At 35.4% G+C, this 25,694-nt stretch overlaps 2 protein-coding genes across 5 annotated transcripts in view; one reads left to right on the top strand and one right to left on the bottom strand.

Annotated features, from left to right (window-relative positions):
* CDC73 (cell division cycle 73) overlaps positions 1 to 25,694 on the bottom strand; it is a 215,701-nt gene that overhangs the window by 134,679 nt on the left and 55,328 nt on the right. The window lies entirely within an intron of this gene.
* B3GALT2 (beta-1,3-galactosyltransferase 2) lies at positions 11,447 to 19,205 on the top strand. Of its 2 annotated transcripts, XM_070602177.1 has the most exons (3): positions 11,490 to 12,079; positions 15,977 to 16,116; positions 16,546 to 19,205. In XM_070602177.1, exon 3 carries the CDS (start codon positions 16,670 to 16,672, stop codon positions 17,936 to 17,938), a length of 1,269 nt encoding a protein of 422 aa, XP_070458278.1. In that variant the 5' UTR covers positions 11,490 to 12,079; positions 15,977 to 16,116; positions 16,546 to 16,669; the 3' UTR covers positions 17,939 to 19,205. The 2 variants fall into 2 exon arrangements, with proteins under 2 accessions (XP_008540369.2, XP_070458278.1); XM_008542147.2 differs by lacking the exon at positions 15,977 to 16,116 and having other exon boundaries at positions 11,447 to 12,079.

The raw sequence follows: 25,694 nt of genomic DNA, 5'->3' as shown, positions 1-25,694 counted from the left end.
AATGCGATCTACAGATTCAGTGCAATCCCTATCAAAATCCCAAAGGTGTGGGGCCAGCCCGGGGGCAGAGCAGTTAAGTGCACACGTTCCGCTTCAGCGGCCCGGGGTTCGCCTGTTGAGATCCTGGGTGCGGACATGGCACCACTTGGCAAGCCATGCTGTGGTAGGTGTCCCACATATAAAGTAGAGGAAGATGGGCACGGATGTTAGCTCAGGGTCAGGCTTCCTCAGCAAAACAAGGAGGACTGGCAGGAGTTAGCTAGGGCTAATCTTGCCCCCCAAAAAAATCCCAATGGTGTTTCTACAGAAAGAAAAACCCATCCTAGAATTCATATGGAATCTCAAGGGATCCCAGACAGCCAAACTAATCTCGAAAGCAAAGGAACAAATTTTGGGGACTCAAACTTCCAGATTTCAAAACTTACCACAAAGCTACAGTAACCAAAACAGTGTAGTATGGCATAAAGATAGACATATAGACCAATGAAACAGAAATGAGAGCCCAGAAACAAATTCTCACATATATGGTCAACTGATTTTTGACAACGGTGCCAAGCCCATGCAAGGGGGAAAGGACAGTCTTTTCAACAAACGGGGCTGAGAAAACTGGATATTCACATGCAACAGAAAGAAGGTGGACCATTATCTTATATCATATAGAAAAATTATCTCAAAATGGATCAAAAGCCTAAATTTAAAAGTTAAAACTATAAAACGCTTAGGAAAAAACACAGAGTAAAAGCTTCATGGTATTAGATTGGCAATGATTTCGTGGACATGACACCAAAAAGTACAAGCAACGAAAGAAAAAATAGATAAATTGGACTGCAGCAAAGGACACTATCAACAGAGTGAGAAGGCAATTCTCCCAAAGAATTGGAGAAAATATATGCAAATCATGTATCTGATAAAGTGATTAATATCTTGGATATATAAAGAACTCCTACAACTCAAAAATCAAAAAACAACCAAATCAAAAATGGCAAAGGACTTGAGTGGACATTTCTCTGGAGCGGATCTACAGATGGCCAATAAGCACATGAAAATATGCTCAACATCACTAATCATTAGGGAAATGCAAATCAAAACCACAATGAGATACCACTTTCCACTCATTAGGATGGCTATTATCAAATAAACAAAAAAAAAAATAGAAATTAACAAGTACTGGCAAGGATGTGGAGGAATTCAAACCCTTGTGCATGGCTGGTGGGAATGTAAAGTGGTGCAGATGCTGTGGAAAACAGTAATGGCAGTATCTCAAAAAACTAAACATAGAATTAGTATACGATCCTGCAATTTCGCTTCTGGGTACATGCATACCCAAAAGAATTGACAGCGGGGACTTAGACATTTGTACACTCATGTTCACAGCAGCATTATTCACAACAGTCAAAAGAAGGGAAAAAAGCAACAAAATGTGATTTATACAGACAATGGAATATCATTCAGTATTAAAAAGGAATGAGGGCCGGCCCGGTGGTACAGCCATTAAGTGCACACGTTCCGCTTCTCAGCGGCCCGGGGTTCGCTGGTTCGGATCCATGCTGTCGTGGGCGTCCCAAGTATAAAGTGGAGGAAGATGGGCACGTATGTTAGCTCAGGGCCAGTCCTCCTCCGCGAAAAGAGGATTGGCAGCAGTTAGCTCAGGGCTAATCTTCCTCAAAAATAAATAAATAAATAAAATAAAAAGGAATGAAATTCTCATACATGCTATAACATGGATGAACCATGAAGACATTACACTAAACGAAATAAGTTAGGCACAAAAAGACAAATGTTGTATGATTCCACTTACATGAGGTACCTAGAATAATCAAATTCATAAAAATACAAAGTAGAATGGTAGTTACCAGGGGCTGGGGAGAGAGGGCAATGGGGAATTATTTTCTAATGGGTACAGAGTTTCAGTCTGGGATGAGGAAGAAGTTCTGGAGATACACAGCAGTGATGGATGCACAGCACTGTGAATGTACTTATTACCGCTGAACTGTACGCACTTAAAAACAGTTAAAATGGTATATTTAACGTATATTTTACCACAATTTTAAAAGTTTTTTTAAAAAGCAAAAAATATTTGTAAAAGAATAAACAAAGTGCAATTATAAGCTGCAGCAGACTCTGAGGGAGGGCTGCTCAGAAAACAACCTATCTGCCAACATCAGAGCAGGACACTACCCACAAAGGACAAACACATGAACTAAGCAGACCCACTCAGACCTCCTCTCCTTGGGAGGTTGCAATCCATGCTAAGATATGCCAAGCAGTCTGGGCTACAGTCACCTGGAGTGGTGTCGGCTTTAAGGAAGACTGCGCACAAAGACCAGAGAGCTGGTGTGCAGACGCAGACAAAACGACAAGTAATCACGTGGCATCAGCTAGAAAGAGAGAAAAGCGTCCTTGATTCCTGACAGTTTTCCAATTTCTCACTGTGTTCTTTTAAAGGCCAATTCATACTTCTCAGAATTGGGTTCTGAGGAATATTCCTATACCATTATAATATATTTCCTTTACTTGCTTAAGCCGACTTGAGTAAGCTTCTGCTACTTGAAACCAAAAGGGACTACACTAAAGTAAATATTTTAATCTCAATGAAGGAAAAAGAAAAATTCTATTCTTACCCAAATCTACCCACAGTAATTAAAACTTCAACCTGAGAATGTAACATTCATTTTCTCTATAGTCACAGACAAAATTGGAATACAAGTGCTATGAGTAACATAAGAAATGATATTCACTAATTTAAAAACTAAATACCAGCTTTTCCATTCCTCATTCTGTAGAATGCTTTCTTGGCTGAAAACTAAACTGGTTCAAAAATGAATGAATTGAACAAAAAGAGACAAGTATAAATTAATTTTTGACAAAAATAAAAACCAAGCGTTTAAGGAAGAATAGAGGGATCACGAAAATCTCATCTCCACAGATTCACTAAACACATCCTAAAGCAGTTAACACGCTAAGCCAGTTGTTCTATGTGTCACGGAATCAGGGTGTACACTGCTCTAGCTGGCAGAAGCTATGTAAGATGCATGAAGGTAACTGTGATGGTTAATTTTATGTGTCAGCTTGACTAGGCAATGGAGTGCCTGCCTATTTGGCTAACACGTTATTCTGGATGTGTCTGTGAGGATGTTTCTGGATGAGATTAACATTTGAATTGGTAGACTGAGTAAAGCAGGGTGCCCTCCCCAATGTGGGTAGGCCTCATCCAATCCAGTGAAGGACTGAACAGAGCAAAAAGGTAAAGTAGGGGCTGGGTCCAGTGGCACAGTTGGTGGTGCAGTGGTTAAGTTCGCACGCTCTGCCTGGGCAGCCTGGGGTTCACCAGTTCAGATCCCAGGGGCAGATCTATGCACTGCTTATCAAGCCATGCCATGGCAGGTATCTCACATATAAAATAGAGGAAGATGGGCACAGATGTTAGCTCAGGGCCAGTCTTCCTCAGCAAAAAGAGGAGGACTGGCAGTGGATGTTAGCTCAGGGCTATTCTTCCTCCAAAAAAAGAAAGAAAAAAAAAAGAAAAGAGAATTCGCTCTCAGCCTGGCTGTAGACAAGGTGGGACATGGGTATTCTCCTGCCTTTAGACTAGACTCAGACTGGAACTTGACACCACTGGCTCTCCTGGTTCTCAGTGCTTCCGATTCGGACTGGAACAACACCATCAGCTCTCCCGGGTCTTCAGCTAGAAGACAGCAAATCCTGGGACTTCTCAGACTCCATAACCATGTGTGCTAATTCCTTATAATCTACCTACCTACCTACCTACCTACCCACCCATCCATCCATACATCCATCCTATTGGTTGTTTTTCTGGAGAACTCAGACTAATACAGCAATTAAAATTTGAATCCAAAGAGAGGAAAAGACACTGAGAGAGAACACAAAATCCTTAAAATCTTGTATATTGGGAAAATGGTGGGGTTTTTTCATTTATTTATCTACAGATAAAAAAATTATCTCCATGTGAACGTAGAGGAAACGTTTAATCATAGGACAGCAATGAGAAACAAACCATGAGCATTGATCTCATTTAATACCAAAGTCTGTAAAATGATCACATAACTTACCTTCTGGAGCAGATGAACAATTCTTTTATGTATCTCACTGAGGTTTAATAAAAGCACTACCTTTCTCATTTAAAACTGGCAGAACTGTTTTTAGAGTGGCATAGGGACAGGGATGAGGTAGAAGGTCTGGAGGACCCTTTTGCATAGCTTATGGGTCCAAGGACTAAAAATGAATACCACGAAAAACTTGATTTAGAAGTCTTGCGCTCTAGGTTCTAGTTCTGGCTCTGCCACAGTAAGAGCAGAGCTTTGAGAAAACCACAACCTCTCAGGGTCTTAGTTACTTTGCCTGTAAAGTGAGAAAACTAGATTTTTAGATGACCTCAAAGGTCCAATTCCGCTCTGAAATCCCATTATTCTAATGTGAGTAATGCCTTTTCACTAGGAACAATGCCATTACAATAGAACCTGAAGTGTCCGATTAACTCATTAAGTTTGAAGACATAATTCAATATGGGTTTCTTCAAAGATTATGATACAGCCATATAAATTTGCTCTTCTTTTATTCCATGTGAATAAACACATAATATTCTGCTGCTGAGCTCTATCAAAGGATACATGTTTGGAGTTAGATATTAATTTGGTTGTTTTGGGAATCATAGAATTATAGATACTAGCAAAATAGGTAGAAAGGGAAATAACAATACTGTAAGCTTTGAAAGAATATAGTCAATGTTTTACCATTTAATATGATTCAATAAATTGACTGGAGAAGCTAAAACAAAACAAAGACCTGTACATACTTAACTATTTGAAACTACACACATACACATACATACACACACACACACTCTGAAACAGTCAAGAGAAATGTTCTGGAACATTATAAACTCTAGAGATATTAATAAATATTAACTGTGAAAAGTTACAAAGGAAATATAGATAAAACTCAAAGTCAACTATGAAGATATTTATGAAAAAGAGACTCAATACGTTAACAAGCAATCAGGGAGATAATCAAAAGTGGAGGGTCCAAACAAATATAAAAATTTTCATTTTTTAATTTTGGTTCACTAAAACTCAGCAACTATAATTATCTGTGAGATCTCGTCTTATTTAAAGAGGATAAAACTATTAGAAATGCATGAAAAATTAAAAGGAGAGAAATGTAATACAAACCCACTACAACTGGGAAGATCAAAGTATCAAAGCAGCGAGGTGAACGATCCCACAATGACCTGCACTAGACAATTTGTCCATGAAGGATAAAAATTTAAATACTAACCATAGAACATTGACTTCCACTTATTTTGCTATCTTTAAAATGATCTAGGTATCCCATCAAGTCTATCAATTCCTTGAAAGAAAGGAAGCTAATGATGTATCTCATATGCCCTTGCAACTTGCATATAATATGCTCAATGTGATCTGAATGTAAGTGAATAACTTAGGCATCCTCTAAGAAGTTGGGGGGGTGATTCAAATCCTAAAGTCTAACATTCCCCCTTCCTAAATCCTATAACCTTTGCCTGCCTCTTTTCTGCTTTGCAAATTTCCTTTATACTAATATCCCTATTTCCAATGGGACCTAAACAATCATTCTGAAGATAGCTACATGAATTCAGAATCAAGCACGCTCAATGCTCCCAGCTTTCTTTAAAAAAGCCCTTTAGGGAAACCATCGACAAAACAAAAGACAACCCACCAACTGGGAGAAAATATTTGCAAATCATATATCCAACAAGGGGCTAATTTCCAAAATATATAAAGAACTCATACAACTCAACAATAAAAAACAAGCAATCCAACCAAAAGGGGCAAAGGATATGAACAGACATTTTTCCAAAGAAGATCTACAGATGGCACGTGCAAAGATGCTCAACATCACTAATTATCAGGGACATGCAAATCAAAACTTCAATGAGGTATCACCTCTCAACAATCAGAATGGTTATAATTAACAAGACAAGAAATAACAAGAGTTGGAGAGGATGTGGAGAAAAGGGAACCATCATCACTGCTGGTGGGAATGGAAACTAGTACAGCTACTATGGAAAACACAGGGAGATTTGTCAAAAATTTTAAAATAGAAATACTGTATGATCCAGCTATCCCACTACTGGGTATTTCTCCAAAGAACAAGCAATCAACAATTCAAAGAGATTTATAAATCCCTATGTTCACTGCAGCATTATTCACAATAGCCAAGACCTGGAAGCAACCCATGCACCCATCAACGGATGAATGGATAAAGAAAGATGTGGTATACATACACAATGGAATACTACTTCACCATAAAAAAAGAAAACCTTGACATTTGCAACAACATGGATGGACCTTGAGGATATTATGCTAAGCAAAATAAGTCAGAGAAAGACAAATACCGTATGATTTCAGTCACATGTAGAAGATAAACAAGCACACAGATAAGGAGAACAGATTAGTGGTTACCTGAGAGGAAGAGGGTACAGGGAGGGCAAAAGGGGTAAAGGGGCACGTACATATGGTGATGGATAAAAACTAGACTGTTGGCGCTGAACACAATGCAGTCTATATAGAAACTGAAGTATGATAATGTACACCTGAAATTTACAGTGTTATAAGCCAATATAACCTCAATAAAATACAATTAAAACGCCCTTTAGGAAAAACATTCTATTTATTTACTTTTGACTTTTATCTACTAAAGCAATGAAATAAGAAGCATTTTCTGATACTAATAATTTATATGTGGGTAACTATGCTTCTTTGTGAAGTTTTAGTGGAGTTTTAAGCTTCAAAATATTACATCTACCTGTATTTACAAACTGTCTGTTATACTCTGTAATGAATTAATAGTGTTAAAATACTTAAATACTGTCAGTGTGTTGGGGAGCACGGAGTAAGGCAGCTGAGATGACTTATTCAAATGCTGACCTAGTGGGCTGCACAACCCTATGAAACTCAACACACCCCGCTTTACGTAAGAAATACTTTACACTGACCCCTCCAACAATCTGAATGAATGCACAGATAAAATAACCAACCTATGTATGTAATTTTTTTAATGAAAATCAATACCCTAACAAGTACAAAGGAGAAATTTTAAGAGATTTATGATAACAATATGCATTTCAATATGTGAGTCTCAGACCTGATCACACCAGAAGACACAAGGAAGTAATGAGACAGTAGCACATACACATAAAATCACAGTGAATGTAACCATTCCAATGTCCAGACTGGTACACTGTACCGGCGATTTGATTACTACGAGCATCAGTGCCATGGGCAGCATGGTTCTTCAAATGGTGAACTACTGGCAAAGCTCAGAACAAAATTAACTAGACCCTCCCTCAATGTACACTGCAGTTACAGCACTTGGAAAATTCAGAACAGGTTAAAACTTTACAAAGTATACTTGGCATTCCAATTATGCTTTTAGGTTCATTTAATTATAAAGAAGGCCTTTCACCCACACACAGATATCCAAATGGGACATTCAGAAGCCCTCCAGAACATGGGACTAATCTTTGTTGTTTTCAAAGATTGTCCCACACACTACAGACTATGTTCCTTGGCCCCACTCACTAAATCCCCTTCAACTGTTTCAACTACCGAAAACACCCTCATAAACTTCTAGAACACCTCCTAGAAAGTAATATTACCCCCAGTGCCACCCCCACTGAGAACCACAGCTCTAACCAAGAGCCCCTGGTGTGCCAAACAACTGAGACGGTCTAGTTGATCTGTGCTCAACTGAAACAGTCATGCTACTGAGAAACCAAAGAACACGCAAGCACACTATTAAAGGATTTACCAAATCACTGTTGATTTTAAATGCTTACATTTTCCCTTAGGATCATTAATAGTTTGTATGAATTAAAATAGATAAAGGTGTCTACAATTAGTTCTGAAAGAGACACTTAAATTTAGCTCTGCTTTCAAGTCAAATGAAATTCTTAAACAATAGGAGTATCTGCTGCACAAGTTGGGAAAAAATAAGGCAGGCGAACACTGACACTTGTGGTCATTCTGAGATTGCTAATTTGCAACCAGGCTAATTCCTGCTTTGTGAATTCAAAGAAAAGTAAAACTGGTTCATAAATCATCTACTGGCTTCAAAGGAAAATTCTAAACTCTTAATAAACACAATAATTTTTCTTCAAAAAGGGAAAACTACTAATAGTAAATAACCAAAAATATGCCATTCATCCAAATCTTTTACGTAATGAAAAGAATTTCATCTGATTTTAAGTCAAAACAGTGAAGAGATATAGCAAACATTACTATGCAAAGTTGTTGATCTCAATAAAACTAAAACTGGTCTCTAAACAACTATGTTAAATGGCATTCTTCAGAGTACTATGGTGGGAATTACACCCGATCCACAATATCAAGATTTTTCTCCAGCATTTTCTTCAGGTGAGCCCTAGCTGAAATCAATGGCTTGCACTTAGGGGCCAACTACTCACACTAAAGCACAAACAGGAATGGAGACCAACATAGCAAAAACCAGATTCACATCTCCCTTCTCACAATATTTGCTCATTCTCAGTGAATGGAAATCACCTGCCACGGTTGACGGGTTCTCCCCACACCCGTCTCCCTCATTCTTTTCACCGAGGATGTTTAGTTGAATTTATATGATATTAGAACTCCATGAAAGTACTTGTCTTTACTATTTGACAGTGAGCAAATCTATACCTGATTCATCTTGGGATAATCACTCCAAAACTATTAAGTACATGAATAAAGTAATACTTTTGTCCCCAGTAGAAACTAAGAGTTAGGAGGTGCTGCAAAACCTGTCTTCAAATTCCGGCTTCTTGAGGGCTGTCTCAGACATGCCCAAGAAAATTCTAGAGCCAGCCAGGACAGTTCTGGCCATAAGGCACAGAGTAATGACTACCTACTTTCGCATCGAGAACGTGTTATAAGATTTAAAGGTAGACCTATGCAAGTAAAAATTACAAGACAGTTAGAACTATAAAACTTAACACAACAGCTGCCAGTTTGCAGAATCTGACAAAGGAAACTGTCACATTTACTGAGAAAGTTTAAGCATAGAATTCAGATGTTAAAAGAAACTAGACTAAAGGCAGAACTTCTACAAGCTTGCCTGTCGTAAGATTTTTAGTTTCCCTTGGCTGGAAATACGTAGGTTGCTAGAAAAAGTCCCTACAGGAACTGTTCTCTCAAGTCTGCTCAGTTTTTCTGTACTTTATGTAAAATTCTTAACCAGCTTAACCTAAACTTAAGAAACAGATTGCAGGTATACCTAAAAGTTTAAAGCAAATTCTGATTAAGTACACAGGCACCTTTTTTATTAGTTTTCAGAGGTCTCTCTTGCTGTATAAACACTTGCCTCATAGCAAGCATAGCTGAGACCACAGCCCACTGGGAATTCTGGGGCTCAACCCAATACTGGAGAGAACCACTAAGCAGCAGGTTATCTATGGAGTTCTCTTAACATTCAAGATCCATAATAAATCCAGCGGGGCATCAAAAGAGAGTTCAATCAAAAGCACTGGCAAAAATAACTGTTTTAATCCTTCCTGGAGAAAGGGTAAGGAATGTGTCTAAACCATCTTTGTATCCCTAACTGCAAATGTTGGCACACAATAGTTGATCACTATGTATTTGTTGAACAAGTTTAAAGTGAAAATATAAACATCCATACATAGAATATACTTCTATGAATGATTTCTGGGTATGCTGTGCCAGTACTACAAAAAAATCCCACAATTTCTCTAGCAGTGCCATGTAGCACAATGGTTAAGAACAGAGCATAAAGACTTGGATAATCTTGCTTTAATTCCCAGCTGGAATCTTTCTCATTAGCTGGTATTTGGGATAATTATTTTACAACTCTAAGCACTGGTTCCTCATCTTTAAAATGGGTATTACAATGATAAAACTATTAGGAAGAAAAAAAGTCACTTATATAACAGCTCAAAAAGCTTTAGACTGCAATCTGACTTTGGATAAATAGTCAAGAAATGGTCTCTGTTGATAGCTGCATAGCCAAATCTTATATAACGAATTACTGAAAAATACTAATCTACTAAAATCCACTTCTACTTTTGTAAAAAAAATTATTTTAAGTATGCACTTAAGCATTACTCTGTTACCTAAGTTTAATCTAAAAAAAAAAAAAAAAAGAGTAGTGAACACATAGCATGGGTGGACATTTCTGTAGTAAATGCCAAGAAACCTGGGTTTTAGTTCTCTCCTCCACACTTAACTAGGGAAAGTCAAAGCTCTAGCCCAAGGTTTCCCATTTATAAAATTCTTAATGTTCCTTTTGACATTTCTAGGAAAATCACATACACTCCTATAAAACAGTCATAGGACTCCTAAAACTCCAAAGCACATTCCATCAGCTACATTAAAAAATATAATGAGGACAAAAAAATTTAAAATATTAGAGAAAATGTAAATCTATACTTGAAATAGACATTACTGGGGAAGATAGGTAGGATGAAGAGCACACATGACTACAAACATACAGCCTAAGTTCCAACGCGATCAATTTCTAGGAGTTAATGTCCCTGAAGTCTCAGAGGAAAAAGATAATTCAGGCTACCTAAAAAAAAAAAAAGAGAGAGAGACATTTCAGTATTCTCTAGAAAAAGAGAAGCAAGCAAGGTGCCCAGGAGACTAACCATACAAAGAAATACTTCAGGGTGAGTATCTACTGCTTACTGAAAATCTGCCTCATGGCAAGTTACTAAAGCACCCTGAAATATTAGGACAAGTAAATATGATCACCCACCAAGAAGATCCTGTATGAGTGTGCTGTATTTGTTGAATTCTACCACACACGAAATTTTAAAGAAAAGGGAAAATAAATAAATAATAAATGCTGACATTAAAAAGTGATTTAAAAAAAAGTTTTGCTGCCTTTAAGACCACTAGAAACCCTAAGAGAGAAAGCAAGGAGGGGGCTTTATCACATCACATGTCAGTAAAGCAATCCATCAGCTGGTTTCTACAAAACCCAGAATAGGGGGGTGGGAGAGAGGGTCTAAGTTACAGATAAAGGTCTATGAGTCCTACCTAGATATTAGTAAAATCAGAGCAATGCGAGGAAAAAAACTTCAAGGAAGGAGTACAGTAAGGGGTTAAATTACAGCAAGTTACATATAAAAGCTTAAATTGCTTATGCCCTATAAAATCATGTAAGAAACATGAAAACCAGCATCTAACACTGAAAACATTTAGAAAGCCTGTGCTTAAGCATAAAGTAAAAAAAAAAAGGAAATAAGCTGGAAAAAATAAAATTATAACCATTCATTTCATAATCATCCCTTTCTTGTATTATTCACTCATCACTGCACTTGTACTGAATATATATAATTTATCACATAGAAGCAGAATCTCTAAGCTTCTCCCTACCTTAGGATTTTAGTCAAAATGAATGCAAACAATCACGTGGGATTCAGCCAAGCAGTGACGTTCAATTCTGCTCTGTCAGAGAGAGCATCTGTCAAGCCCACATTTAAACTGCTGCCTGCCTGTGCAGCAGCTGAGGAACCGTGGATTTCATATTACAGACTAAAACCCCAGTAAAACTGCTTAAAATCCTTCCTGCAGCTGCCAGGCAACAACGAGAGTTAAACCCTCTTCTTTTCCAAGACAATCGAAGCCCTACATTCTAGCTCTGGCTGCTTTACATTGCAGCTCAGTGTTATTACTAGAAATATGGATACTGGGAAGAGAATACAGCACTGCATTGTCCGACCAGGAAAACAGCAGATGTGAAAAGCCTCGATGCATCAACTGTCGGGGAGAGTCAACAGTGCTCCAAACAGAACGAGCAACTGCAGCTCTTTTGTTTAAACAAAGAGAAAGAAAATGAAAGAAAGGAAAAACCTCAGAAGACTAGGACCCCTATGAACAAGGGGGGTAACTTGAAGACAAGCAGACAGATGGACACTTTGGATACTGTGAAAAGCAATCGCAGGAGGCAGACTACTGGGGGATGTGCGCATGTTCGATAGCATCTTTTTTGCTGAAGTGATGGCGTGCCAAAAGTATTTTCAGTGGGCATAATCCTCTCCACATAAATGGCCTGACCAAGGAAGGTATGTCGATATCTTGTGTGTGATATTCAGTGAAATGTCTGTTACCTTTTCATTGCCCTGGAGGCACTAATATCTGATAAACAAGTTCATACAGTTCACTGTCCTTGAAACTATGACAGGGTTTCTAAATTTATGATGTTAAAATTTGTCATTGTTTAGAAAACAAGCTGTCACTGGTTTATTCAAGTAAATATGTAGCTTGGAGTAGTTACGGATTAGTAGACATAAGAGAGAGAAAAAGCAAATAGTAACAAGATGTGCTTAAAGGATTCTCTGAGAAATTAAACTTAAAAAAAAAAAACTCTGTAGCCCTCTAAAGAAAACACAGAAATCCTCTAACAAATTAGGTCACATTGAATCCTATCTAGTAAATTAAAGTGCTTTCTTAAAAATGGCTATCAAAAGAGACAATGCAGTGAAATTTCATTAAATATTATCAAAGATGATCTTAACATTAAGAGCTTTTTTCAAAGTCCTTTTAAAATAAAATCTTAATATATAACAGCTTTTAGTAACAGAATCTTCCCTCCAGTATCTCCCCAAATAAAGATAAAGAACACAAACTAAGAGAGTATGAACAAATTTTAAGTATTATCGAGGTATACGATACTAAAAAGAAAGCATTTGCAGAGGATCACATAAGGCAGTCTGAGTTTATGGAAAGGACAAGACCACAGTAGATTTGCATGTGATCACAGTGTCCATGAAGACAACTTTAAACAAAGAAATATCAATAGTTGCTAAAAGATTCCCTCATTTGAAATAGTGAGCCTTTATTTTAAGCAACAGACTGATTCTGAATGAGCAAATATGAGGCTGTTCTTGGTGAACATTTTTAAAATGAAATCAGAAACATAGTATAAAATTACTTTGATATAAAAATATACATGAACAGCAATACAAGGTCAAAATATTAAACATAAACGTAGTTACTGTGCTTCCAGGCTATATTAATATGTAGTAAGGAACTACTGCCATGCTATGTGTGTGCAGGGCAGAAATAAACCTAATAAACTATTTTAGCAACAATCATAGTTAGAATAGCAACTCATGGCTCAGGAACTCAAAGATATTTCTAGTATTTCTTGCTGATCTATCAAAGATCCTGATTTTTGCTCAATTTCACAGCACAACTCAATAACTTATTTAATAACCACAAAAGGCAAACAATTTTAAGACATATGTAAGCATTCCATTCTAAAATTAAACGAGCTTATCAGGCCCTATTATTATTACATCGCAACATCAACTCGCTCATACCATGAATTTTTATTCCACCAAAGAATGAAATCAGATGGTATTAAACAAAAAAATATGGTTGTAAAAAATCTCAAGTCTCTCAGATTAAAGTCACCAATCATTTTTACAAGCTAGATATCTCAAAAGTATAGGATTATTTTATTCAAGCGCCACTTAGATCTAAAACTGTTCAAACAGACTAAAGATATCAACACTTTTAGAAGCCAAATAATGAAAACTCTGTGTGTGTGAAGTCACTGAACATTTTACAGTAACGCTCTCTCCATGAACTTCAATCCATAAGATGTAAATACACATTAATAACTGGAAAATATTGCCATAAAAAACTCAGGAGATAAATCAAAGCTACTTCCATGCTGAGATGTAAAAGTCAAACTATTTAGAAAACCAAAATACTGTAACTTTCTTGTCTTGTTCCTACTTTTAAGAATTAAATACAACAGGCAGTAACTAGAGAATAATTTTATTATTTAATAAAAGGAGGAACAGTTTACTTTTAGTTTACTCTCCTTTTAACAAAATTTTATGATAAATACCTGAGAAACTTTTAAGAAAGAATTTTTAAGGCTAGACACATGCACTTCATTTATCAATGGGAGATTAACAAATAGTACATGGATTTCAAGCCTGAGCAGCTTAATATTTACAAACACACAAATATGATGAATTTAAATTAAGATGCATCTCTATCACCTATTGCTACAAAATCACATAGGACCATAAACTATGTATTTGTGCTAGATTACAACATATAATAATTTGCTGTTTTCTATAACACTGAAATACTTTAGAGACATCACTTCAGGTATACTGTTTTCATAAAAATATCACAATTTACTACTATAGTATTTACTTTCATTCATTTCTTCAGTCCTTTATTCAAACATTCACTCAAACAGCTGCCCTTGTATTTACTGCTTCCTAACACCAAATTTACACTTTTAAAAGATCTACATGATTGGACTTCAACCAGATTCCAAGCACTATTACATTAACAGAGAGCTGATACATTTAATTTAGCTTTGGAATGTTTAAAATACATTATCAAGTCAATTTATAAAGCAGTTTTTGTTTCTTTTAAATTTACACACATAACCCTTACATCTACTGGCTTTTTTATGAGGTGAAGGAAGAATCATTACTATTTATCAAATATTTCATTTGAAATAAAAGCTTAGAAACTGTGTCCTGGTCCAAACAGAATGGCAAACTATTTATAAGTGCAAGAAGGAAAAACATGAGTTTCTACATCAGAACACTCAGCTCTATTACCTTCAGCTTAGCTCACAGCAGAACTATGTTTTACTCATACAGTCAATCGCCTTGGTCTTCATTAGAGTATGTGAAATTAAAATTCATGTAAATAAACTCTAATAAATAGAAAAGTAGATTCTATGTTTTTAAAATCCCAAACTTAAAAAAATCCCTGTTCCTAGCTCACAAAATGATTAAATAATTTTTTACAGTTGAGAAATACCATAACTTCTAAAAGTACTACATAATTTCAGATACTAGAAATTATTAAAAGCTGGCGCCTGTCCTATTACACTTTAGAAATTCGTCCCATTTCCCATCTACTTGCTCCTCCTAGTGGCTGTTACTAGAATAGTAGTGCTTTCATTCATAGGTATGTCTTAACACTTTCAATCAATATTTTCAAAGTAATTCACATTATATACGTGATTTTTAGTCTACAATTATTCAATTATATGAGGACTTGCATGTAAATGCCATTATTTTCCAAAAGTAATTAAACGTCATGTCAAGTTAAACAAATGTGGTATCAACCATAAATCTCCCAATACCACAGGCTAAATAAACAGATACGTATGTATGTATTATTTCAAATAAACAAATGTTCCTATATTTTTTAATTGACTAGTTTTCTTTTGCTTAAAGAAATAATTTCACAATAAAAAGTTGAAAAAATTAAAATTACACATTTGCCACCTTCCCAAAAAGTTTTTTCTCTCAATAGAAATAAAACTACAGCTCCTTGCCCACCTCAACCCCCACGCCTTGATCCAAAAACCTAGAAGTGAAAACCATGAACAAATTTGTGCTATGCACTGAAAAACCTTGTTCAAAGATAACACAACCAGTTCTTAACATGTGGCATCATGAACCTTCCATATTGACATCTCATATCTTTTTAAAAATCTAAGGCTCTAAGTGTCATGCTAGCAGAAGTCCTAAAAATAACACGTTCTCTACATGCAAATTCAGAACACAGCACAACTCAAGAAATCTTTAAAAATGCATTTTGTGAAATTTCCATTTTAAACAGTTGGATATGATAGTACCTAGTGCCTATAATTTTATAATAAATCTGAAGACCGTTCAAAGTAACTCTTTGTTTAATTCTAACATGGAGACTCAACTGAGACATGACAGCGCTCTGCCAAGGCCACAGATAACTAGTGATAACTAGCTGCCACATTTTAAAAATCAATCTTAAGTCTAAGTAAGGACAATGATCTCCTGAATACCTCATATTTGAGATGGAAGGTAAAAATTAGATAAGAGTGCTTGAAAATGTTCATCATTTATTACTGTCTTAAAATACTGCACTGAAGTTACTGGACCCTGAAAATTAATTTTGACAGGTGCATCTTCTCATTGACTTTCTCAACACAGTAGGGGCCAATGGAAACACGCCAAGCAGTGTACTGTGACTAACAGAACTCTGCCATCATCAACCTTGCACCGTCTGTCCCACAACTGATACATGACCATTTTACAAAAAAGGCCACTGACTGTGCTCCATACCACCAATGGTATGTCAAATCCATTTTAATTAATGCCAATAAATTTTCCATCTGCTCTCAGGCCTTCTTACACGGCCTCTCTCAGGAATCCAGTAACATTCTTCTCTTCTACATGCATAAAACTAAATCTTTAACTCGGGTCAAAAGTATAAATGATCATCAGAGCTGAGACAATGAAATAAGTGGAAGAAAATCAATCCATCACTTCTCTTTAAAGTGCTCATTGTGCGACAAAGGTACATTTTTAATGAAATTAATCCTGTTCTCAGTGATGGAATGTTGCCAACAAGAAACAAACTATAAACTTTGTCCCCAGGTTATTATATTTTCACAGCCTAAATATTCTCATGTGTCCTAATTTTACTAGCATCCAAAGTCTCTTTCAGGCAGTTCTGTAACATTTACCATTTTATAAACTTTTATGCTTCATCTTTACAGAATGACTGCGAGGGAAACAATGTGACCGAATTAGAAAATGATTACCAAAGAACAGTATTGATTCAGGAGAAGAAAACACTTTCAGCCACCAATATTGCATATCTCATTAGTGGATATTTACAACATGCTTCAGTGGAGGAGAAGACACTGCTGCTTTGCAAAGATGAGCTGGAATGCCAAGAGGTCTCTGTTCCGTACCCATCTTATTGGTGTACTTTCTCTAGTGTTTCTTTTTGCTATGTTTTTGTTTTTCAATCATCACGACTGGCTGCCAGGCAGAGCTGGATTCAAAGAAAACCCTGTAACATACACTTTCCGAGGATTTCGTTCTACAAAAAGTGAGACAAACCACAGCTCTCTTCGGAACCTTTGGAAAGAAACAGTCCCTCAAACTCTGAGGCCTCAAACAGCAATTAATTCCAATAACACAGACTTGTCTCCACAAGGAGTTACAGGGCTGGAGAACACACTTAGTGCCAATGGAAGTATCTACAATGAGAAAGGTACTGGACATCCAAATTCTTACCATTTCAAATATATTATCAATGAACCTGAAAAATGCCAGGAGAAAAGCCCTTTTTTAATACTACTAATAGCTGCAGAACCTGGACAGATAGAAGCTAGAAGAGCGATTCGGCAAACCTGGGGCAACGAAAGTCTAGCACCTGGTATCCAAGTGACACGGATTTTTTTGTTGGGCGTAAGTATTAAGTTAAATGGCTACCTTCAACGTGCAATACTGGAAGAAAGCAGACAATATCATGATATAATTCAACAGGAATATTTAGATACATACTATAATTTGACCATTAAAACACTAATGGGCATGAACTGGGTTGCAACATACTGTCCACATATTCCATATGTCATGAAAACTGACAGTGACATGTTTGTCAACACTGAATATTTAATACATAAGTTACTGAAGCCAGACCTGCCTCCCAGACATAACTATTTCACTGGTTACCTAATGAGAGGATACGCACCCAACCGAAACAAAGACAGCAAGTGGTACATGCCACCAGAACTCTACCCAAGTGAGCGCTACCCTGTCTTCTGTTCAGGGACTGGTTATGTTTTCTCTGGTGATCTAGCAGAGAAGATATTTAAAGTTTCTTTAAGCATCCGTCGTTTGCACTTGGAAGATGTGTATGTAGGGATCTGTCTTGCCAAGCTGAGAGTTGATCCTGTGCCCCCTCCCAATGAGTTTGTGTTCAACCACTGGCGAGTTTCTTATTCAAGCTGTAAATACAGCCACCTAATTACCTCTCATCAGTTCCAGCCTAGTGAACTGATAAAATACTGGAACCATTTACAACAAAATAAGCACAATGCTTGTGCCAACGCAGCAAAAGAAAAGGCAGGCAGGTATCGCCACCGTAAACTACACTAGGAAAGACAACTTTCTTTTTCAAACGTGCAATCTGTAAAATATTGCTAAAAGCATGTATAGTTAAAACTGATTACATCCATAGGACAAGTTTTAGTTAAAACTCATCACATACAGGAATTCAAAAAATTATTTTTTTAATTTCTGAAGAAGGTAATTCTCCAAAATACATTATATAACAAAAAGATATCCCAAAAGAATCTATTTAAAAAAATTGTATAAAGGGATTCTGTGTATTAACATGCAATAACAAGCATGCACACATCAATGGTTCAAGATTTATGTTAGGGGCCAACAAGATGTATTTGCATATATCGTCCACATAAATTTTAATTTAAGAAATGGAGACATTCAAAACACCCTTCATTTTAAATTCAGTTTTTCATATCACATAAATAATTAAATGTAAATAAAACATCACTGTCAATTTTAAGGAAACTTTGTAATTGTGCAAAGGACAAATTTTCTGACCTGACTATTCTAGGGTTCTAAAAGCTATATTCCATGCAATAAGATTTAGTTGAATATCATAAACACATTTATAAAGTTCAGATGTTTCATCAATGCAGTTCTCATCTAAGTCCTTACTTTTTAAAAACATCTGAAATATTTTCTTTTATTAATACTCACATATATCTGGGAAAATTATTTTGACATGATGTGATAAAATGTGAAAAATCAATGTGTCTCAGGCTCAAGTTTTTATAAAAAAAAATTTAAATGTTTCAAAATAGACAAAGTTTGTTTCCTTGTTGGTGTTAAGGGCCAAGCTAGTATTTCAATGAGTTATCCAATTAGATCAGTTACTGCACTCTTAAGGAGCACCACCACTTCACTTCAAGCGTATCTGTAAAAGTGTATCATGTTCCTCGAACTGAAGTAGAAGTGATTACTTACAGGCACAAAGAGAATGTACTGTTGGAAAAAGATAAGGGATAAAGAGCGAAGCAGCAGTTTCATTCAATACATTTTTAAGATGCATGTCTGCCAAACTGCACCATATGGGAAGTTTATTTCCTGACAGCAGGTGTACACATGCCAATACTTCATCATTTCATGGCACCGACTTCTTTCTCAGAGTGCCAAGTTTACAAACCTGCAGTTTTTAACTTGGTAGATGACAAATATTCCACATCACCAATTAAAAACCTTTTTGGGAGGGATGGGAGAAAACTACAATGTTTGATGAAAACTTGATTCTAGAATGAACAATGTATACAATGCACTTTTATCAAGTTTTTAATAAAAAAAAGTAAACGAAAAATCTTTACTGAGTGTTATGGTACAAATATTTTCACAGTAATTTTGTTTGGCTCCATTATATATTTTAAAATCGAGAAATACTAACCCACTAACTTTAACATAGTTTTTATTTTATACAAGTATGTAAAATTTATGAATTTAATTTAGTCAGGATGTTACTTATCCTAATTTTAAAGACAATCATTTTTATCCTTGATTCTATTTTGAAGAGATATTGCACCAAAACATAATTTTAACATTTGCAGAAGTTCAGAATCACAGAAACTATTTAAGTACTTACTAATATGTTGAATTCTGTTTATACTCGATTTATCTCCCATTTTCAATTCGGCAGTCTACATTTTCTATTCTACACAGAGTAACTTTGAAAGCTGAGCTATATAACATCCCCAGCTCTTGGTTAAGTCTGCTCTTCACTTAATTTATTCGATATGATTACAAAAAGACTACAATTACTAAATAAAAGTCACATATTAGAGGATGTATCAAATTAGATGAGCAAGTCTGATGAAAGACAGAAGGAATCTTCCCTCAGTGTAGAATAATGCTCTCAATTATACTTCAGAAGCTTGGGGGGGGGGGGGGGGCGAGGGTATGTGCACGCATGTGCAAGCACAGGTAGGCACAAGAAACAGAATGCAGGTGCTGTTTGTCCAAATTACGATTCCAGTGCAGGATCTTTAAAAGATAGCACTTTCCTTCTGGAAAAATTCAAGTTTAAAAAGTTGACATATGAAAAACAGAATTCTTAACAAATTCCTCCCATCTCAGACATCAATTTAAAATCATTTCTATATTCCTGATAAAATATCTGGAAAACTGATGGTGATCTGATGACACTCAGAGGTCTCAAAGAGCACTGAATCAAATAAAGTTTCTTAATACTGCTGAAAACCCTTATTTTAAAATAAATATTCTATTAATTTATTTTTGATCTTCTACAACAATATGCAAGCTGATTTCTTCAGCAAATATTATGGTATTTAAAAATATCTCACCAAGTATTAATTGTGCCTTTTCATGCCCTACTATGTAGTTACTACGCATGAAAATATAATTTTAAATGACAGCACTGCACTTGGTCAAAGAAAAAATTATAGGAACATCAACTATGTAATCTTTATACTCAAAGTGTTAACAGATATTTTAGAAGATAAAAATACCAAAACTTTCAATATTTACAACAGGTTATCTTGACCAACATTATAGGTGATGAAATTCTAATTCAAGTAAGTAATTTAAATTTCTCACCTTAGTTTACAACATAATCACATATAACTCAACTGGAATCTTAGTTAATATCTATTATCCAAAACCCCTGTAGAAATAACAGCAGCAGCAGCAGGAGCTATCAGTAGACTGAGCATAATTGTGTGCCTGGTACTGTGTTAAAGCGCTTTACAGACATGATCTCACGTAATCCTCTTAAACACTGAGAGACAGGGAAGACAGACTCACACAAAGGGCTGAATATCTAGATCACACAGCTAGGAAAGCAGCAGGGTTCCATTTCAAAGACCATGCTCTCAGCCATTATGTTATTCTGCTGGATATTTCACACATGACACCTGCTGTAAGGTCTAAAAAAGCTCAACAAAAATGGCCTGTCTCTTCTCCTACTCTCCACTTACTCTTCATCTTCTGCCAGGGCCTCCAGGCTTCACAACCGTTTCACACGCTGGAGGGGCATCTGATGTTAGGGGCAAATAAAGAGAAGGGGAAGGAGAGGAAATCCGATCCCTCAGTTATCTTTTCTTCTCCTTTGTAGTTGGTGATGACTGGTGGCCAAAACCTTAGAAAAGCCTAAGAATTACGGCTTATCTCTTGCTCCTCTGGGCTCTGAGACACATCTGTAAACAAGACGCAGGTGGCACTCAGAAATTATTAAAAGGTGCTTGTTCTGAAGCACAAGTGATCATTGTTAATAGACAAAGGCAGCACTGTATTTACCCGTGCTTCTGGTTAGTCACCTTCTGTTTTGTTGATAAGGTGGTAAAATCTTTTCAGCCAGCTGATTCAAGCTTTGGGGGTTGTTTTCAGTTTTTACTGCTTAACTACAAAACTTAAGATTTAAGAAGCCAAAAAAGATCCCCACTACACATTTCTAATATACCTCCCAGAATAACAGTGTATCACTTAAACATTACTCTCAGAAGACAGGTAATGTACATCAAATACTAAAAAGGGACATCTTGAGTTTCAGGAAGAAACCTGTCACTGTACACTCCATCAACACATGTGCACACCCTCCTCCAAGCATGCTGTAACATAAACCTTACTACGTTCCAGATCCAATCTGCCAGAGGAGGCAGGCAAACGTTTCTGCACCTACAGGAATCTCCTCTCCCTTACCACAGCCAATGTCGGAGCTGGAGGACAATGGGGGCTAAGGCAGTTGCTTAGTCTGTGTATTAATCCAGTTATTTCAACTTCCAAATGAATCCTACAGATTATAAATTTGAATCTCACTTTAGTATCCTAAACACTGAAAAAAAGGAAAACGGATCAATAACATCATAAAAAACAAATATTAAAGAACAGAAAGCTATAAATATTATAGCAAAATCTTAAATTCATGTTTGTATGAGTTTTCAATGAAATGTTTAAGGGTTGTATGCTTCATTGTCATAACTAAAATGCTACTAAAAATACATTAGAATATAGATAAAAACAGAATTAACATGGGATTCTGATAGCAATGAGAATTTTCTAACACACTGAAGATTTGAAACAAGTTAATAAAATCACACTATAACCACCACAATAAATTTCTTTCAAGGGATTTAATAAAACTTTTCCCACTTGTGATTTAAAAAGTAAATACTATTAGAAAATTAAAACTAAAGGAAATCACTGTAAACCATACCCAAAATCATACTTAATTGTCAGAAAAAGTTAAGAGTAGAAATAAGAACGCTCACTAAGGCCATAAATAGACATTGTTTTATGATTTAACAGTAGTTTCCAAACTAATTTCCTTAGCTGTTTCAGTAATAGTTAGTAAACCCAAGAGTGGCATTCTAGAGTCCCGCCCTCACTTTAACAGCAACTGCACTTTTCTGTGATACATGAAAAGATTCTATGTCAAAGTTCATTTGAAAAGAGTTTCTATTGTTTTGTTTTTTTAATTGAGATCTTAATGACTCTTGAACTGAAATATAACTACAGAAAAGAGAAAAAAATATATATTTAATTATTATATAACACCCAACAGAGCGAATGACTCAAAGAATAAAAAGAACTCAGAAAATCAGTCAAAAACAAGATTAAAACACTAAAACAAGAGTCTTACACATAATAACCCATTATACAATACTATGGAAAAAAATTAACTCACAAAAACAACATTTTAAAAATAAAGAATAATCACTACAACAAGTAAGAGGGAATTCTATGGGGAATACTGAACTTTTACTGAGAGATATAAAAATTCTGACAATTAAAGGTGAGACTTGTTTTTAGGTAACAAGAATACCTACTTTTAAAACGGACATTCTTCCCCCAATTAAGATATCTTGTTCATCTGCATTTTCTAAATATTCTAGGGGGAAAAGCTGTTTTAATATATAGGGTCAGTGTAAGCCCAATCAAATCTTAATAAATAGTTTTTTAAGTTTCTAGAGTGTGTGAATGGAAATCACAAAATGATTATAAAAGTAATACGGAAAAAAAGTATCGGTAGCTAAGAAAATATTCTAAATGACAATAAAGAACTTCCATAAGCAACAATGATTTTGGTTTGTACTGGTACAAGAATTAGGCAGTTAAATTAAAAAAAAAAATTAGACCTGCAAGAGACCGTACCATTTATAGTAACCTGGTATTATGAACAAATTAGAATTTACTATTTCATTATTCAATAGGAAAACTGGCTAAGGTCTAGGATTTAATCTTTTAGAATTCAAGTTAAGTCCTCATACTATTACAAAAATAAATTCCAGGTGCAGCAAAATAAGTACAATACTGTACTAATAATTAAACTTATCACGCGGGGGTCAGGGGACTATTTTACTGATCACAGAGTAAGAAGGAATTCAAACAGAGAGAGAAAGAAATCAAGCAGGAAAAGATAAACAGAATACTAACCGCTACGTAAAATTAACTTCTACCATAAACAAAATTAAAAGACAAAAGGTAAAAGACAAACTGAGGAAATATTTATAATAATGGACAGTAGGGTAAGTGTCTTGATAAAGAACTCGTAGAAGAAAACATCAATACTCCAAAAGAAATTCAATCATAAGTCATAAATAAATCACAAACAATGAAATTATCCAATAAATAAAACATATTCAGCCTCAAGAGTAGTGAGATAAATGCACTTAGAATGCACCAGGTCCCATCTTTATCTTTCAAATCGGAAGGTAATTTTTAAAGTAATAGTCTATTCAGGTAATGAAAATGAGAAAGTACCCCAAATGGCAGTGTAAATTGGTAAAGCCTTTCTGAAAAAGAACTTAAAAATATTTAACAAGAGCCTTTCAACCATCCACCCTCAATTAAAAATCTATTATCAGGCAATAATCAAGGAAGCAAAACAAGGAAAAAATTTTAAATTCTCAAAATAGAAATTAAATAAACTGTGGTAATTATATAATGGAATATTATAGTCATTTAAAATTTGGATTCAAAGACTATTTAATAACAGAAAAACACTCATATATTCTATTAAGCCAAAAAAAGAAATCAAGACACAAAACAACGTAACACGGTTCATTTTCCACAACCAGACACATTCAAAAAAAAATCCTAGAAAATACATAAAAAACAAATGGTGATTTCTGGAAAATGGAATAATGGGTCTTTTCTTCTTCATAGTTTTCTGTTTTTAACAATTTTTCCAGGTTTACAATTAATGAAAAATAGTCATTAACAAGCTGATTAGCATCATACCAAAGTTTGCCCTATATCTTGTATAACTGGCACATATTCACTGAATCTACTCAAATTTAATAAATTTCGAATATTTTTAAAGAATTTCTAGAGTTACAGATGATAATCAAAGTTTTGATAAAGTGAACTAGAAGATCTTTAAGAGAAATTTTTTTCAATCATTCAAACATTTTTTGAGAGCCTACAATTTGTCAGGTATAGACACTATGATGATAATCAGACAAGATATGGTCTATCTTTAATAAACGATGTTTGGGTAACTCAACAGCCACAAGAAAAAAGAATTAGATCAACCATATATCAGAATAATTTCCAAACAGATCGAAGATTCAAATGTAAATAATGAAACAAACCAGTTCTAGAGGGGGGAAAAAAGTGAATTCCTTTATAACTTGGGAGAAGTAACTTTCCTAAATATAACAAAACCCAAAAGCAGTAAGATATTTATAACTGTGATTACATAAAAATTCGGGACAAAACTCTTGCATGGCAACAGAAACAACATCAACAAAAACAGAAGACAAATGACACACTGGGAAAAGATCATTTGTAACCTATAAAAGTTTATATCCTCAATATATTAAAAAGAGAAAGATAAACATAGAGAAGGAGAAGGAGGAAATCAAACTTCTGACAGAAAAATGGGGAAGAAGTATTAATAGTTTAACAGAAAAAGAAATGATATGACCCCTAAACATGATCAACTTTGGCCATAAAAGGAATGCAAATGAAAACTTCACTGAGAAACCATTCTTCACCTATTAGATTAACCAAAAATCAAGCCTAACATCATACTCTTTTGATAGATCTGCGGGGAAATAGGCACATTCATACATACTAGTGGGAATGCAAATGGTAGAACTCTTAATGGAGGGGAATTTGGTAACACCCTGCAAAATTAGATAAGCATTCACTCTTTACTCATCAATTCTGCATCTAGGAATCTCTTCCCAAAATACAGTGATAACGATATGAAATAAAGTAGGTACATATAAAACTAATCGAGGCAAGAATCTGTAATAGCAGAAGACAGAAAGCAACCTAAATGTCCACCCACACGGCACTGCTTAAATCAAAGCACACCACAACCTACGTAATTGCATTCAACTATCTTATGGTAAATAGTAACGCTAGTATTGTTATTTTGAAGTTATTCTTGAAATATAAGCTCAAACAAGAAATTATGCCAATACGGTTAGGAAATGCTATGAACTGAATTGTTTAAGAAAATATTTTCTCTCCACTTATAACCCTGTGCTTATGTCTTCACTAGAATAGATGTGGAAAACCAGAGTTACCGAAAAAGAATAGTTTTACTTATTCTCAAGAATACCACCATGTAACCAACAATGGGGTAAAGAAATAATGAATACAGGTGCATTGGTTACACACACACACAGCTGGCAGGGGGAGCAGGGAGAAGAGGAAGAGGAAGAGAATTAGGGGGAACTCTGAGCATCAGAAAAGGAAAAACAGCAGACTCAAATCTGGATAACTATCATGCCTCAACAAGAGAAAAGCAGAGAATCCTCTTTTTCAAGAAGTAGCAAGCTTACAAAAATCTTAGGCTCAAGATGGATGGAAAAAGAGAGCAAAGACTTAC

This window comes from Equus przewalskii, chromosome 31, assembly GCF_037783145.1.
Source record: "Equus przewalskii isolate Varuska chromosome 31, EquPr2, whole genome shotgun sequence".
Classification (NCBI taxonomy): Eukaryota; Metazoa; Chordata; class Mammalia; order Perissodactyla; family Equidae; genus Equus; species Equus przewalskii.
This window is presented reverse-complemented; position numbering and strand designations above follow the sequence as displayed.

Coding starts and splice junctions, on each gene's coding strand:
- B3GALT2 (XM_008542147.2), top strand. CDS start 16,670: ATGCTTCAGTGGAGGAGAAGACACTGCTGCTTTGCAAAGATGAGCTGG.